Source organism: Gavialis gangeticus, unplaced genomic scaffold (assembly GCF_001723915.1).
Source record: "Gavialis gangeticus isolate Ggan-Ray unplaced genomic scaffold, GavGan_comp1, whole genome shotgun sequence".
Taxonomy (NCBI): Eukaryota; Metazoa; Chordata; order Crocodylia; family Gavialidae; genus Gavialis; species Gavialis gangeticus.
Window position 1 is genome coordinate 5,340,862 of NW_017729016.1, and position 16,892 is coordinate 5,357,753.

Consider the following 16,892-nt stretch of genomic DNA (forward strand, 5'->3'; position numbering starts at 1 on the left):
GGGGGGGGGGGGGGGGGGCTGGCTGGCTTAAGACACAGAAACGACAGCAAAGAAGGAGGGGGGGGAAGTCTTCAGCCCCCCCAGAGCAGGGGAATGGGGCTGTTGTTGCACTCCTGGCACTTGCTCCTCTCCGATGCCAGCTGCAGGAGGTTTACTACACAAGCTGCATCCCTTGCCCATGGCGCGGCTAGCCAGGACGAAAATAAGTGCAACGTGCCGTGGGGATGCAGTGGTAGAGGTCCCCTGTGTGAAACGATTCCGTGCCTTTGCTTAATGCCTGGAGTCAGGTGCTGGCTTTACCCGTCACGGCTGTTGCGATGCAGGCGTGCGGGTGGGCTCCATCACCCGCCGGTCAGCCAGTGGGGATGTGTCAAGCACAGAAGGTGGGGGGCCAATCCATGTCCTTGTTTGACATGATAATTGGCCTCGAGGACGAGGGGAAAGCAGGAGATGTGATCTAGCCTGGCTGTAGTGAGGCTCCTGACCCTCTCCCACCAACCTCCTTGCATGCGCTTGTTAATGGCTTGTTGAACTGGAAGAGCACATCAGTGGGTGCTGCAGGCAGTTGTCCCACACCCAACTCCATGTAAGGCTTTTATTAACGATGGACTAGAGACTACAGACACGAGCCATGCAATACCAGCAAGCTGGCAGGGGTCTCACGAACATTGTGGAGAACAGGCTCCAAATTCAAAACGGTTTCGATAAATCAGAGAAACAGACTGCAGTCCATTGGAGGAAACTCAGCCAAGTCTTCCTATATTTAGGAAAAGGAAAAGGCATGCACGCATGCAAATTGGGGGTTGCTGGCAAGCCAGCCGTACTGCGGGAGAGCACCGGTGGCTGTGGCTGGAAGGTGAACAGACCGTGAGCCCACAATGTGATGCCGCGTGAAAAGACCAATCTTAGATTCATAGATTCATAGATTAAGGGTCGGAAGGGACCTAGTAGATCTTCTAGCCCGACCCCCCGCCAGGGCGGGAGAACAACAAAAAACCCCAAAAAGAGAAACGGGACTCAAATGAGTCCAGCCAGGTAGGCATCCAGCCTCTTCTTAAAGACCCCCAGGGTAGGGGCCAGCACCACTTCCCTTGGAAGTTGGTTCCAGCTCCTAGCCGCCCTAACTGTGAAGTAGTTTTTGTGGATGTCCAATCTATACCTCCTCTCCATCAACTTGTGCCCATTACTCCTTGTTATGCCAGCGGGCGCTAGGGGAAACAGCGTCTCCCCCAAACCCTTCTGGTCCCCCCTAGTGAGTTTATAGACGGTCACCAGGTCCCCCCTCAGCCTTCTCTTGTGGAGGCTGAATAGGTTCAGGTCCCGCAGTCTCTCACTGTAGGGTCTGCCCTGTTGTCCCCGGATCATGCGGGTGGCCCTCCTCTGGACCCTCTCCATGTTGTCCACATCCCTCTTGAAATGGGGCGCACAGAACTGGACACAATACTCCAGCTGTGGCCTGACCAGCGTCGCGTAGAGGGGGAGGATCACCTCCTTGGCTCTACTCGAGATGCACCTGTGGATGCACGACAAGGTCCGGTTAGCCCTGCCAACCATGACCTCGCATTGTCGGCCCATGTTCATCTTGGAGTCAATAATGACTCCAAGATCCCTTTCTGCCTCCGTGCTCTCGAGTAAGGAGTTCCCCATTGTGTAAGTGTGCTGCTGGTTCCTACTGCCCAAGTGCAGCACCCTGCACTTGTCCGTGTTAAAACGCATCCTGTTCCTGTTAGCCCACCCCTGTAACCTATCCAGATCCCTCTGCAATCTCTCCCTCCCTGCTAGCGTGCTCACCTCCCCCCAGATTTTGGTGTCATCAGCGAATTTAAACAGGTTACTTTCCACCCCATCATCCAGATCGCTGATGAAGAAATTGAACAGCGCAGGCCCCAGGACCGAGCCCTGGGGGACTCCGCTACCCACCTCCCCCCAGGTTGAATATGACCCATCCACCACTACCCTCTGAGTGCGACCCCTCAGCCAATCTGCAATCCATCTGACTGTGTAGGCATCGATGCCACAGTCACCTAGTTTTTTATCTTGTTCCTGAACATATGACTAAGAGTGCGAGATATGAGACAAGAGAAGCAATCACACTGCTTTATTGGTGCTGATGATGCTTTGGCAGGAATGACTACAACCAGTTTTGGGTACTGCACTTAAATAAGATGTAGGCAAATTGGAGATGCTCTGTACATGCATGAGAAGTGAGGGGAAGGCAAAGGAAACTGTAGGCCTCAACAGGGAAGGAAGGCAAATCGCAGGTGATGCAGAGAAAGTGGAAGCTGTTTTAACCGCAGCGTTGTGCAAAAGAAATGGGAGGTAACTGTGATACTATCCGTGACATATAGTAGTATTAAGTATTGTGTCCCATGTTTTAGGAGGGATGTAGACAAACTGGAGAGAGTCCAGAAGAACAAGAACCGTGAGAAGTGTGAGAACGTGATTTGGGGGGAGGGGGTCCAGAAGGGAGAAGGCTGACGGGGGCAAGACAAGTTTTTCAGCGTGGAAGAGGTGTTTTAACAGGGGCAGCAATCACCACGTCCTTTTGGGGAGGGATGAGAAGGAATAGGTTTAATTGCAGCAGTTTCTAACTGTCAGGGTATTGAAGTGTCAGAAGAGGCTTCCCAGGCAGGTTGGAGAGTCTCCTTTTTGGGAGGTAAAGCATATATTTGCCAGGTCTCTTCTGGGGATCGTCCAGCTCTGTGCATCCTGTCTCAGCCCTGGGGAATGGCCTGGGTGGTGTCTTGAGGGGCCTTCCAGCCTGTGATTTCCTCTCTGCAGCTTGGCAACTGCCCGTCCTGAATCAGGGCTTTCTCTTTCCCATCTTGTGGGAGATGTGGTCAAAGCTGCGGTGTCTGCTGCAGGCTGGCCTAGGGCAGGGGTGATGCTGTTACAGAAAGCCTCTGTATGCTAATTCAGTCCCCCCAGACCATGGTCCCCCAACTTACTTTTTATCTGACCATAGTTTGTTTTATTTGCAACAGGCCAAACTGAGGGCCTGACTGTGGTCGTGCTACAGGACATAAAACCATAAATTGTCCCTGCCTGAAACCTGGTGTTGCTGTGCGTGCCTCTGCCCGAGTCAAACCTTGATGTATTTGCAGACGTACCATGGTGCGGTGCTCCCCAGACCCTCTCTGAGCAAGGGGAGGGTTAGGTGCCTCTTGAAGTTGGAGAAACTGAGGCACAGCATAGCTAAGTGATGGGCAGTCAGCTGCAGAGCCAGGGATAGTCAGGCCTCTAGGAGCTGGGGCTCTATCCCTCCCTGCCCCGGTGTGCCCCTTCGCATGAGCTGTTGGGCAGCTTCCCCATCGCAGGCTTGGCACTTGCTTCCCTGCAGCAGAAAGGCTTCCCCAGCACCAGCTGCAAAGGGAGCACGTGCAAGGGGGTGCACTCGAGTCACAGCCCCTGCCCTTGCAGCAGGTCTCAGTCAAACTCCCCAGCACAGCCGGGGGAGGCTTGCACCAGCGTCCGAAATGAAGCCGCCAAGTGCCCCTGGTTGCTTCCAAAGACCTTTCCACGTTAGGCCTGGAGCCCCACCGAGGTCCATATTCCTTATCTGGCCCTTTTCAGAGCATTTGAGGCCCAATTTGGTATCCTCAGTTTTTTGGACAAGGTCCCCGCGCCACCGTGTAGCTTGTCATCGTCGTCTGGCCCCAGCGCGTGGACCAGCTGCTTCTTCGGATCCTTCCCCAGGATGGGAGTTATGCAGAGGGAAGACCTGGGCACCACGTGCTGCCCACTGGTGTCAGAGGACCAAGGGCAGGACACTGCCTCAAATCTCTCATGGTGGCAACCGCCTTGTCCCTTGGACCCCGCGCTCTGCACGTGGCCTCTTGTTCCCTCCCGCCTGGCTTGGTCCTGGTCAGGGGGTTGCGAGCAAAAGGGCGTGTTTCATTTGGCCTGTTGTTGTGGCGGAAACGCATGGGTTTGTCCTGCTGTCAGAATGGATTTGGACAATTGGCTTTTTAAAATAGACTCAATGAGAGGAAATCCATGTGCCGCTCTGCCCCGTCTGGCTGGGAAGGGAGGACAGTTCCTCAGGTGGTTTCCTTACTGTGTTTGTCTCTATTGTTGCATCTACTTTAAAAAACACAACAACCCCACAACAACCAAATAACCCCTAGCCTTTGCAAGCCTGTCATGGTAGCGTGTGTGTTCTTCTTGGCAGGACGTAAACGGACAAACGAAGGAGTCGCGCCCTCGCCTCTGCCACCTGAAGAAAGGCCCCAACGGCTATGGCTTCAACCTGCACAGCGAAAAGTCCCGACCCGGGCAGTTCATCCGCTCCGTGGACCCAGATTCGCCAGCATCTAAAGCAGGACTCCGGCCTCAGGACAAGCTTATAGAGGTAAGAGCTGGGCAGCTTCTTGGTGGGCTGGGGTCCATGGGAAGTGTTGTCGTCTCTTGGGGCTTCCTTGTTCTTGCACCAAGGCATGTGTCGCATGTGCCCCAACGGCGCTGACACCTCCCTGCCCGCCAGCCTGGGCTTCTGGGCTGGTAGCATTGCTCTCTGTGCTGGCTGGCACCCGTGACAGCAGCTCATCAGGAACCAGATCACAGACAGAAAGGGATCTCGCCAGCTTCCACGTCTAACCGCTCCCCGGCGTGCTGCATGTCCCGAGCGCAGTCGTCCTCCAAGGAGCGTCAGTGGTGTCCCCGTTTGATACGTGGGCAAGTGGGTGCCACGGCCCAGGGGCACGCAGCGGGTTGAGAGCAGAGCTGGAGGCTGAACTCCAAGTCCTGCTCCATCGCCTTTCTGCAAGGCCTTTCCTCTGCTCTTGAGGGGTCTCTCTGGTCAATGAATTGGGTCTTTAAAGGGCCTAGCAGCCTGTGGCAGGGCCACCCAATGAGAAGTTTTGCAGTCCTGCAGAGGGACCCTGCCTTGCTCCATGGATCAACGCCGCGTCTGATTAATCAGCCAGTCTTAATCACTGCTGCCGATTCGAAGGGACCTCGTTAGCTACAGCCTTCGTCTGGCCCTTGCAGTCTAATTGCCCTGCAAGAGCTGACTGGTAAGGGATGGTATGTGGCTTTTGTTCCCTCAGCGCTGGTGTTTTCTTTCCCTCAGCCCCAGAGGCACTAGCTTTCCTGTGGGGTCCCTGCACTTGAGTGGGCCCTTTTTTGTCAAGCTTGGGAAGGAGCTGCAAATTTCAGCAGTTGGATGGCCCTGGTATGCACTTCCCACTACACCACGCATGGTCCCTTCCATCCCCCGAAAACCGAAAGCACTTGGTAGGAGATGGGCAGCAGGCCAGCACCATCCCTTCTGCTTGGGACCATTTCTACAGTGGTTCTTAATGGCAGGAGTGAAGTGAAGCTTAAAGCAGCCAGGAACAGGGGACAGGAATTGTGTCCTGTGTTTAGCCTACTAGCCGCTACTAACATGCAACCACCTCTGGGGTTGGCATTTGGCAGCTAGCTGCTTAACGGGAATGGGAGAGGAATTGGGAACCGTAGCAACCAGCCTTGCAAATAACTCACAAAACCTGAAATTGTGGATTGTGTGGGAGGTCGGTAAAAACTCACCCCTCGCGGCGCGACAAGCATGCTCCGGTGGGAACAACAGAAACCCTTGAAGCTCACGGAGACCCACCTTCCCCTCCCGTCAGGCCTTCAGCGCAACCTGTGCAATTTGGCTGCATAATAATTGCAGCCTCCAAAGCCGCACGCAGGCTTGACGGCACTTCGGTGCTGTGCAGGTAAAGAGCCCTGTCTGTTGCCCCACAGCAGACACACCAGCAGCAGCGTGCATTGCCGTGGCACCTCAGGATGTGTGGTGCTGGGCTGGAACAGCGCACGGGGGGTTTGTTGAAATCCTCCCTGCCACTGCTGTATTGCACGCCACTGCCTCGCTGGCCAGGGAGAAGAGCGGAGGCTTGCCAGCGCTCTCGGGATCGGCAGCGTTGTTGTGCTGCCTACCAGGAGAGGAAGCACCATTTCAAAGCCCTGGGAATGGAGGAGTGAGGGAGGGAGAGGCGCATTGGAGATCCCAACACAGCAGAGCAGTTGACCAGCTCCACTCTTGCAGATAAATCCCCTGACTTCCCTGGGAGCTCCCTGCATGCTTTGCTGAGCTGGGGCCTGCCTCTGCATGGAGTAAGCCAGGGGCATGGGCTGGAAGGCACACAGTTGGGAGGGGGGAAAGGGGGGGGGGTTGGATGCTGCGGCCAGGACTCGACATGCCGCTGGAAGGGCAGCGCGTGTGCCGGCAGTGACCCCCGCCTGCCACCTGCCCCATGCCAGGCCTGAACGTGCTGGCTCTTGGCAGCTGGATGTTTGATGCATGGGGGGGCCGGCAGGGGCAGCACTTGGGGGCCGAGCGTTATGTCACTCGGCAGCATTTGATCATTTATTTATCTGTCCCTGGCACAGCCCCCGGCTCACACAAAGAGGCAAGAGGCGACCTGGAGAATGCAGAAACCTGATGCCACGCTGGCTGTTCGGGACTTAAATAAATATTTGATGCAAAACAGCTCTGGGGCCAGCTCGGAGTCCGAGGGCCGGCAGGAGGGAGCTGCTCTGGGCTTTGTCCTGCACGGCCAAGCTGGCAGGGTCCCCTGTTTCAAATCCCCCGCGTCCCGCGCCTCCCTGTCTGCTACCCGCTGGGTTTGTTGAATGCAGGGCGAGCGGAGAAAGCAGCCATGGCTAGCAAGCCAGGCGCTCTCTCGGAGCACCGCGGTGCCCAATGGTGGCTTGGGAAAGAGGGCAGTTGGGGTTGCTAGGAGATGGAGCTGAGGCAGAAAGCCCAAGGGATTTGCTTTTTCCTCCAGCTACAGGTTGTGCTTGGGTTCCCGCAGGACTAGCCGCAGCCTTCCACGGCAGGCTAGGAGAGATGGGCCATGTCCCCGCAAGCCAAGGGGGAAGCTGAGCTTCAACGCTGGCCCCGCATCCAGCTGTGTGGAGCTGCCCAGCCCTTGGTGCATCTCTGCCCCCAGCCCTGGGTGGGGTCGGCCCCATTTGCAGGACCCTCATGCGATGCAGCAAGACATGCCAGGGCGCTGTGGGTGGACGCTCCTCATCCCTGCCACAGGGAAAGGACGGGGATCCCAGGCCCACCCTGACCTGTCTAGTCTGGAGTCCTGCTTTTTGCAGGGAGCAAGGCTTTGAAGCTTTAGAGGACAGGAAAACCCCACTCGGAGCTATGCAGCCTCCCTGGAGGGGGTCTGGAGATGGCTGCAGGTCGGGTCTCGTTGACCATGTTCCCAGCTCCACCACTGATGCTGAGTGCAATGCTTGCCAGGTCACTTCTCACCTCTGTGCCTCAGTTTCCTGCTCTGTAGGTGGCAGATGGTACCTGCTGCCTCACCGAGGAGGCAGAAGACGCATTGTGTTACTGGCTGTAGAAGGTGTTGCAATCCGGATATGAAAGGCCATGCGAAGATCAGGGCTGTTGGTTGTGGCCGTGTTGGTCTAAGGATATGGGCAGACAAGTTTCTTTGGGTAAATCCGATACCTTTTACTAGATCAACTCAAATAGTTGGAAAAATCCTTCTTTGCAAACTTTTGGGTACAAACACCCTTCTTCAGGCAGAGAAAGCTTGCAAAGAAGAATTTTTCCAACTCTTTTAGTTGGTCTAATAACAGATATCAGATATACCCAGAGAACCTTGTCTGCCTATGCGAAGACCAGAGCATCTGAACTAGTGTAAAGCTAGAAAATTCCTCCCTGCCCCACTGAAGCAATCCATCAGTTGATACCCTGAAGCCTGACATTTAAATGATCCCAATCATACGTGTACAGCTGTGATATTGTTGGCTAGAAAAATATCCAGATCTTTAAAAAGAAATCCAGTTATGGGCACGAATAGCCGTTCCGAAGTCACTAATATCTGAGTTCTTCCAGAACTCACTGAAACACAGGAGCTAAATTATTTTAGAAGCGTGGACCAATGTCATTACCAACAGTATCCGGAACGCAAGTATGATGGGATAATTGACTGCATCTATTGTACTCCTGCTCTGACTAAATCAACACATCTGCAGTGAAATCTGTGGAGCAAAGGGCAGAGCTGACGAGGAATCAGTGGTTTGGATTTTTAGATGTGAATAAGAAGAGCACAATGGGGAAAAAAGTGCTAAAAATAGGTTATTGAGTTGAACAAGTGAAGGTCCCGGTGCCAGTAAGCAGTGAGTGACTGCAGTATCAAGACCTTTTCAGCAAGGACAATGGAGGATTCACTCAGCACCAAGAACAATGCCTCGAAATGATAATCGTTCCTTCTGTTTTGCATGGAATAATAGAGAGAATGGTATCGCGTTCATTCATAGGCAGCAATTAGCAGCCCACAAAGGAAAGCAATTCATCACGGCACCGTGTATTATGACACGGAGGTGCCACCCTGTTTCGCTGGGGAGGAAATCATCACTCCTTTCCCCTGACATGAAGCTGGCATCACATTTTTAAGCATGGGCAAGCTACGGGCACCTTCCACCCGGAGCTGTGCCACCTTCCCAGAGCTCCTGCGGATGGCAAGGACCAGGCAGCAGCTTGTGTTGGGAAGGGAAGGCCAAGAGGGCAGTAGGAACCAGCAGCACACTTACACAATGGGGAACTCCCTACTTGAGAGCACGGAGGCAGAAAGAGATCTTGGAGTCATTATTGCCTCCAAGATGAACATGGGCCGACAATGCGAGGTCATGGTTGGCAGGGCTAACCGGACCTTATCGTGCATCCACAGGTGCATCTCGAGTAGAGCCAAGGAGGTGATCCTCCCCCTCTACGCGACGCTGGTCAGGCCACAGCTGGAGTATTGTGTCCAGTTCTGTGCGCCCCATTTCAAGAGGGATGTGGACAATATGGAGAGGGTCCAGAGGAGGGCCACCCGCATGATCCGGGGACAACAGGGCAGACCCTACAGTGAGAGACTGCGGGACCTGAACCTATTCAGCCTCCACAAGAGAAGGCTGAGGGGGGACCTGGTGACCGTCTATAGACTCACTAGGGGGGACCAGAAGGGTTTGGGGGAGACGCTGTTTCCCCTAGCGCCCGCTGGCATAACAAGGAGTAATGGGCACAAGTTGATGGAGAGGAGGTATAGATTGGACATCCGCAAAAACTACTTCACAGTTAGGGCGGCTAGGAGCTGGAACCAACTTCCAAGGGAAGTGGTGCTGGCCCCTACCCTGGGGGTCTTTAAGAAGAGGCTGGATGCCTACCTGGCTGGACTCATTTGAGTCCCGTTTTTGTTTTGGGGTTTTGTTGTTCTCCCGCCCTGGCGGGGGGTTGGGCTAGAAGATCTACTAGGTCCCTTCCGACCCTAAATCTATGAAACTATGAAGAGCGGGAGCACGGAGGCTGTGGAGGTCTTCCTGAAGGGAAGCAATGGGGGTTTTATTGCTTAGGCTGTTTAGTGATGTAAAAATAGGCTTTGAGGGGCTGCAGTGGCCCCTGGGAGTGTAGAAGAGATGTGGCCGGATGGACTTTATCCATCTCAGACCTTCACGGTCCTGTTGGGAGCTACATGGGAAGAGCCCATGGGGCGCAGCTTAGCTGGTGGGAGACTCAAGGTCAGCATCTGAGGTCCCTGCTTCCTTGAGCAGGGGAGCGAGCACATTCAGGATACAGGTGGGAAGCCCAGCGGAGCTGAGGAATAGGGAGGGGGAAACCTCTTGATCCTTGCACATGGGAAGGAAAGTCTCGTCTTGCTTGGGGAAAGGGAGAGGAGCCTGTGCCTGGGTGCCTGCGGGCCGGTGGTCTGGGAAGCAGCCTCAGCCCCAAAGAAACTATTGGGTTTAAAGCTCTGGGAAGCACGATGCATTTCACAGATGGGTGCTTGCTTTGTGCACCATGGGGCTTGCAAACTCCCCGGGATGCTCTCCCGCAGCCAGGCGTCCGCAGACCCGGTGCCGCGAGAGCAGGGCTGCTCACGTGGATCGGCGTCTTACCTAGAAGCCCTCACCCCCCGGCTGTTCCTTTGCAGGTGAACGGGATAAATGTGGAAGGCATGAAGCACTCGGAGGTGGTGTCGCACATCAAGTCCAAGGAGAATGAAGCCAAGCTCCTTGTGGTGGATCCCGAAACGGATGACTACTTCAAGAAACTGGGCGTCATCCCAACGGAGGAGCACATCAAAGGTGAGTGCGAGACCCCCACAGCTGCATTAGCTTTGGGTGGGATTGATAAGGTGACTTGGGACCGCAGGTCCCACTGGCTTTTTCAGGATGTCAGGCTTTTATGGCTGGAGTGCCCACACACCTCCAGTATTTCTCAGCAGGAACAATTAACCTGCAGACTCCCTGCCACGAGGCAAAGAGGTGAATAGGACTCTGGAGAGATGAATGAGCAGCATGTCAGGTAATTAAGACAGAGAGACCTCAGTCTGCCTGGCTCAGGACACCAGCAGAATGTGGCCTCTCTGCAGTTCAGAAGAAGCTTTCACAGCTAGCTACGTCCAGGGACTTTCTACACCCTCCTCTGATGCATCAGGTGCCATCTGGGGCAGGATATCGTGCTGGCCTGCTCCAGCATGGTGATTCCTGTGTTCCCAAAAACATCACTACCCTGTGCACGAAGGAAGCCAGGGAGGTGAGGGCAGAGTGGAGCCCAGCTCCATCCTGGGGCAGGATTCGAGCTGCCTAAGAGGTCTGGTAGTGGACCCTAAAGGGCAAGCGGTGCAATTTGTTCCCTTCTTCCGGCCTGCAGAAAGCACGTGGCTGGTTGTGAGTGCACACGTGCACACACACATACACACGCAGAGAGCAAGCACTGGGGGGAAGCAAAGGAAGAGATTTCATGCGACAGCGACAGCCCCAATAACGACCGTAATAAATATTATCCTTGCCATTGCAAATTGGCCAAGAGAGATGCCTATCTGCCATCTGACCCAGAGTCCTGCAGGCTCCCATCTGGGGAGAGATTGCTGCATTCCTCCAAACACATATTTTCCTCCTGGCTGGCTGGCTGAATGGAGAGCTCTGTTTTTCAACACAGCTGTTTCTTATCTACGCTGAATTCTGGCTCAAGTCACTGCTTGGCTCTTTCAAGTATTCAGTGGAGAGATTTGTCCAAAAAAAACGGGTCAAAGCATTCTGAGAGCCGCATGGGGGGAGGACGGTGTCAGATGCTCAGAACTGGAACAAGCGGGAGATGGCACGAGAGATACCCCGTGCTTGGTGCGAGTGATAATGAAGCCCTTGTTTTGCGTTCGAGGAGATGTGGCTGGCATTGCCGAGAGCTGCCGTCGCAGCAAGCTGTGTGACTAGAGAGCTCTCACTCAACACTGGCCCCCTCATTGCTGAGATTGAAGCCGGGGGGGTAGGTGGGTAGATCTGGTTGATGGATCCCACCATTGTAAGTTAGGGCTCTGGCACCACCTTGACCCTGGGTTTGGGATTTTTGCTTGAAATTGCCTCTGGGGTTGCTGCCACTCACTGCAATTCAGCAAGAAGAGCCCGTTTTGGACAGCACACGTGGTTGGGTCCTGAAAGCTGGGCTCCTGGGTCCTTAAAGCAGTTCAGAAAGCCCCGAGGTGCTGGCCTGATGTGACGTGCTGATGTAGTGCCTTGATCCAAGTCATAAATGTGGCGACTTGGATACCTTCTGCCCCAAGAAGCTTCCAGCCTGCATGGAGATTATGAACTGCATGTCCGGAGATTATGTATTGCATGCTGACTGGCGAGGCTGGCCCAGCTGTTGTCCCCACCACTGCTGCCTGAGTCTTCACCCTCCCGAGTTTCCTTTCCACCAGGCTGGACCTGGTTGATTAGCAGCTCATCTGCATCATCATCACTGTCTTTACAGGGATTTGCTAATAGTGCGAGATAATGGCAACATTTGTGATGAAAACGTGCAGAAAGGAATGAATAGAAATCATAGAAAATGAGGGCCGGCAGGATCTCAGGAACTCACGTAGTCCAACCTGCTGCTCAAAGCAGGACCATCCCCCTGTGCACGCATTTTAGCACAAAACTACCAAAAGGTGGTGAAGCACATTGCTGGGCGTGGGGGTTTTCTGAGAGGAGCAGGGTCTGGTTTTGAGCAAGAAGACTTTGCATTGGAACTGTGTAAGGATGCTGGATCTGATGAGGGCTTTTTCTTTTTAATCTACTTTTAGCCCCGAATGATTTATGGAATGATGAGTTTTGTGGGGAGGGGTTAGAAAAAGTTGCCATAGAAGAGATGCAAGGGGATGAAGAGGCGAGGGCGTGAGTCGTGGGGTATGCTGTGACCCCCACATCCTGCAAAGGGGGCTCCATTAGCCTTTGAGGTGGGAAGGGCTCTGGGGTGGGTCTCGCTGACATGCTGACTACACCTTGTCTCTGCTTGGCCCGCAGGTGGTGTGCCTCAGCCTATTACCAACGGGTCTCCGCAAACCCAGGTGAGTACTTCTGCTGATCAGATAGGCTGTGCTCAGGCTCTGGCTGTTTTGAAAGACAAATCAAAGGACCAGCTTTGCCAGCTCACTGTGTTTTGGGAGAAGGTGTGCTCAGGACTCCTGGGCTCTTGCCATGCAGCAAGAGAGGCTATCCTGACCCCTTTCTCGAAAGGGGGACGGTACCTCCCTCAAGGAGGGCTCTGAGGTTTATTTAGCTTCAATTAGCTAACATCTAGTAAACTTAATGACTTCTCCTGCCGCCTTAGTTCCAAGGTGGCTTTGAAAGGAGGCCGGCTTCCAGGCTATTGAATTGCACTCCCGCAGCCCGAGCCTCTGCTAAACAATAGTGGGAAAGCAGGGCCAAGTCCAGCTGGACGTAAATGGGTGCAGCTCCCTTGAAGCCGGCGATGCATGGCTGGATGGTGCCTCCCTCCGGCCTGCATTCAGGGATTTGCCATTTGCTAGTAAACATCTGAATTGTTTTGTCACTTGGATTTGCACCCCCCCCTCCAGCCGCTTTGTGTTTCCAGCCAGCCCAGCCACGTGCTTAGACAAACCAGACGTTATTCTCCACCTGGCAGGATTGGCTCTGATCACATCCCCGTGAGGCAAGAGGCTGCGCAGCAATTTTTTCTTCCCCGCTTGTGCAATATATCTATTAACGCTTTTGTTTCCCACAGCTGAATGGAGGATCCACATCTTCGTCCCACAGCGATCTCCAAAGTCCTGGGAAGGAATCAGAGGTAAAAATCAAGCTCTGTTGCTTTGCTTCACACACGCGTTGGGTAAAAACACGCTATATTGCCAGCGTTCGTGTTCACGTCTGCCTATGAGCGCTCCCACCACTCTGCATTCGCCCAGCTGTTGGAGCGCAGGATTCCCCGAGACCCTTTGCAGCCCTGAATGATCACGCGGGGCTGCCAGGGTCCGGCTCGGAGACAACTGCTGTCTTGAGACCTACCCGCCACCCCTTTAGGCTTAGTTTCTGAAGGGCTCCGGGATGCCTTGGGCTGAAAAGTGAAGGGGAAATGCAGGCTGCAAAGACGACTCGAATCCTAACAGCATTCAACCCAAAATAACACCTCCCCCCAAACCCATGCAAAGAAGTTTAACTGCATTCAAATGCAAGTGGGGAAATCTTAAAGACAACAACATTCCCTATAACTTCTTCTTCTTTATGATGTGCAGTGCAGGGCTTGATTAAAAGGAATAGAGAGGGGTTTGAATTACTTGGACCCTCTGTGCCTCTTGCGAGCAAGCCGCTGGCTGCCCGCGCTGGAGTCCAAACTGTGCATTCCTTCCAGGCTCTGTCAGGGGGCAGGAAAGCTTGCTGGCTTTGCGGGGCCTCTGCCAGCAGCGGCAGATGTTGCATTAATACGGACGAGCTTTGCAAGGATCCCAATGCATGACTGTGATGTCGCTGGTTCGCTGAGCTCAGCCCCAGGCGTGAAACAGCTTACGCCCTGGCTTATCTTAGTGTGCCAGGGACACCAAGGGCTGGGCACAGTCTGCACCCAGGGCAGGTGAAAGGTGGAGGAGGAGCTATGGAGTGGCTAATTGGTAGCACGAAGCAGTACTGATGTGACAAGGGGCAGAATAAAAGGAGACGTTATAAGCTTGAGACTTTAAGTGTCGGTATATTGGCAGAATCGATGGGAGCAGAAACCGAGGCAGGGGAGCAGGAGCAGCTTTCAAGGCAACAGACCAGGGGCTGTTAGTAGCTTCCCTGTAGGACTTTTTATTTGGACAAGGAAAACAAAAAAAAGCCTGGCAAGGTTTTAGGTTGCGGCTCAACAAGCTCCGAAGAGGGCTGCTCATGGGAGCAAGGGGCTGGACGGGACCTCCTGGTTCGTCCCCCACGGGCCCGTTCCTCTGGCGCAGGAACCCCAGGCTGTAGCGATGGCCCATAACTGGCAGCAATGCCCGAGCTGAATGAAAGGCCCACGGTGATCCCGTGGCTGAAGTGAGGCCGGGAGGGAAGGAAGTAACATCCTTTAAAACCCACTGCTGCGAGTCAGAGGTCAGGGCCCTTTCAAAAGATGCTCAAAACGTCCGTTTTGGCCCTGCTGTGGCCTGACGCGCTTCTGTCTGGATGAAGCCGTACGTTGGCCAGAGGGTGGAAGTGCCTCGATTCTGGGTGCTTCCATCTTTGTCCTCCAACTTAAAACACCATAAAGAAGGGAAATTTTCAGACGGGGCCAAGCCCTGTCCTCTGAAAACCACCCACCCCCTTCTCATTTGTACGCCCAGCACCATGAGTCACATCAAAAAATAATGACCAGGATTCAGGTGCCTCGTCCAGGCCCCTGCCTGGGACACATCTACCTGTTGCCATCCACAGGTGGATGCCAACAGTGGTGGCTGGAGCCGTGGCAGCGCAGGGGAAGGTCTTACATCACCCACGAGCAGGCAATGCTGCCATTCAGACCAGCTACTGCCGCTCGCTGCCTTTGCACCGGTGCCCTTAGCTGCACGAGGCAGTGGAGAGCCGGGCCCCCAAACCCAGCTCGTCAGCAAAAACCTTCAGGCTTTTGTAGTGATAGAAACACGCAGGTCTTGCAAGCATTGGGACATCACCTAGCAGCTCCCCGCAGGAAGCGGTTTTCTTACCGACCCTCCTCGACGCAAATGTGAATACTGAAGCAGAAGCTTTAAATTGAGCTCCCTGTAGAGCAGGCCCATTAAAAGCAGCTTCTAACTAAATGAGTCAGAGTAGCACTATGTGACGCTGCTTTGCCAGTGCCGTTCAATGGACTCCGAGATCCACTTAAATAATCTTGGGGCTCAGCCTGAAGAGGGAAAGGCAGCAATGCAATTTGAAGCCTGCAGTCAAACGTCTCCTCAGAGCTCTTCCAGGAGACTAATGCATCTTTAGCAGAGCAGAGCAGGTTCTTTGGGTAAAACTGATATTTTGTTATTAGACCAACCCAAATAGTTGGAAAAATTCTTCTTAGCAAGCTTTTAGGTATAAATACCCTTGGTCCAGCTGAGGAAGCATCTGCAGTCGGTGTGCGCAGTCTTCCTGGATGGAAGCAGGCGGCACTTCGCCCTGCACGTGAATGGCTCCCAGGGGGTTTCATGGGATCTCGTGCCTGCTCCAGAAAGGAGAGGGCTGCGATGTGGGGCTTTGCTTGGAGGCCTGGGGCAGGGGCACAGGAGAGAAATGCAGATCGCAAGCTTGGGAGGTGTTGCTGTGGGCCCAGGGCACTCGGTTTGTCTCCAGCAAACAGGCGAAGGAAGGTTTGGATCTCTCCTGAAAGGTCGTTTATTAGACAGGTTGAAGGGTGCCATTCTTAGCATGCAAAGAGGCACAGATGGTCACCCTGCAAGTGTTTGTGCTGTAAGGGCATGTGGCCATCAGCAGAGGCTGGGGCCAGTGGCTGGGGTCCTTGCCCGCTCTGACGCCAGGGCAGATCCAGCCCAGTGCCTTGACTCAACTAGTGCTGGTCCTCAGGGCCGTGCCTTGCAGGGCTCGTGCACCATCCAGCTCTGCCTGTCAGCCTCCAGGAGCAGCACTGTGATTTTTAGGGTTTTTCTTTCATGCAATAATTAAACCTGCAGCCAAAAGACTAATGGACTCGTAAATGTGGCACGGAGATGGAGCCGCCCCTCTGCTCTGAGTGCCCGCTTCCACTAGCTCCCGGCAGGGTTTTGCTTGCAAGGAGCGGGGCTGGAGGGCAGCAGATGCATGCAGCCACAGGTCCATCCAGCAGGAGCATCGCCAAGCGCGTGTGCATGCACGCTCGTACGCACATGTGCTAGCAGCACTCGGGCTGGTCCATGCCATGCATGCCAGTCCCGGCCCTCGCTGTCGGGAGGGCGCTGCCCCTGGGGCAGTGACAAGGCAGGGTCTCATGTCTGCTGTCTATCTGCAGGAGGGGGACTCGGAGAAGAAGGACCCATTCGAGGAGAGTGGGCTGAACCTGAGCCCAACAGCAGCAGAGGCCAAGGAGAAGGCACGCGCCAAGCGGGTGAACAAGAGGGCCCCGCAGATGGACTGGAACAAGAAGCGGGAGATTTTCAGCAACTTCTGAGCCTTGCGGCAGCGCCTCCCCTCCCGTGCCCACCCCCTGCCTTCCCCACCGGACGTACCCACCGGACGTGAGCTCCCTGCCCCTGGTGTCGCTTTGTGCCCTGCTCTCCATGGGTTGCTTTTACAAGGCAGATTTTAACATCTTTTTATTGACAAGCGGTTCTAACAGAACGCGACCAGAGCCCCTTTCATTGCTCCAGGCGCCCCACAACACCAGCGAGGAAGGACTGGAGGGGCTTCCTTTGTCATCTGGGCCTGCGGTCTTTAGGGTTTTTCTGGTTTTAGGGTCCCCCTGTCCCCCAAGAATTCTGGATGGAGCCGGGACAGATCTCTTATTCCAAAGCCCCCTGCCGAGGGCTCTCAGACTTGCAAATTCTCCCTCAGAGGAATCGAAATGTGCTGCAGCATTAGGGGATGAGTGGCTGAGCCCCCCAGCCTGGGCTCCAGAAGTCATTGCTCGTGGGGTGGGACTGGGGTCAGCAGCTCTGTATTTCTCTCCCCTTGGCTTTGCTATCCATAAGGCTTTTTTTTTTTTTTTTTTG

The 16,892-nt window shown here is 54.5% G+C and overlaps 1 protein-coding gene across 1 annotated transcript in view; it reads left to right on the plus strand.

The window, feature by feature from the left end:
- The window catches only part of SLC9A3R2 (SLC9A3 regulator 2), an 83,421-nt gene extending 66,532 nt beyond the window's left edge, over positions 1–16,889 (plus strand). Inside the window, exons 3-7 of the mRNA XM_019512736.1 lie at positions 4,172–4,351; positions 9,924–10,077; positions 12,277–12,320; positions 12,998–13,060; positions 16,193–16,889. Of these exons, the coding sequence (XP_019368281.1) occupies positions 4,172–4,351; positions 9,924–10,077; positions 12,277–12,320; positions 12,998–13,060; positions 16,193–16,351 (600 nt within the window). The 3' untranslated portion in view covers positions 16,352–16,889. The remainder of the gene's footprint in view (positions 1–4,171; positions 4,352–9,923; positions 10,078–12,276; positions 12,321–12,997; positions 13,061–16,192) is intronic.
- The last annotated feature ends 3 nt before the right edge of the window (positions 16,890–16,892 follow it).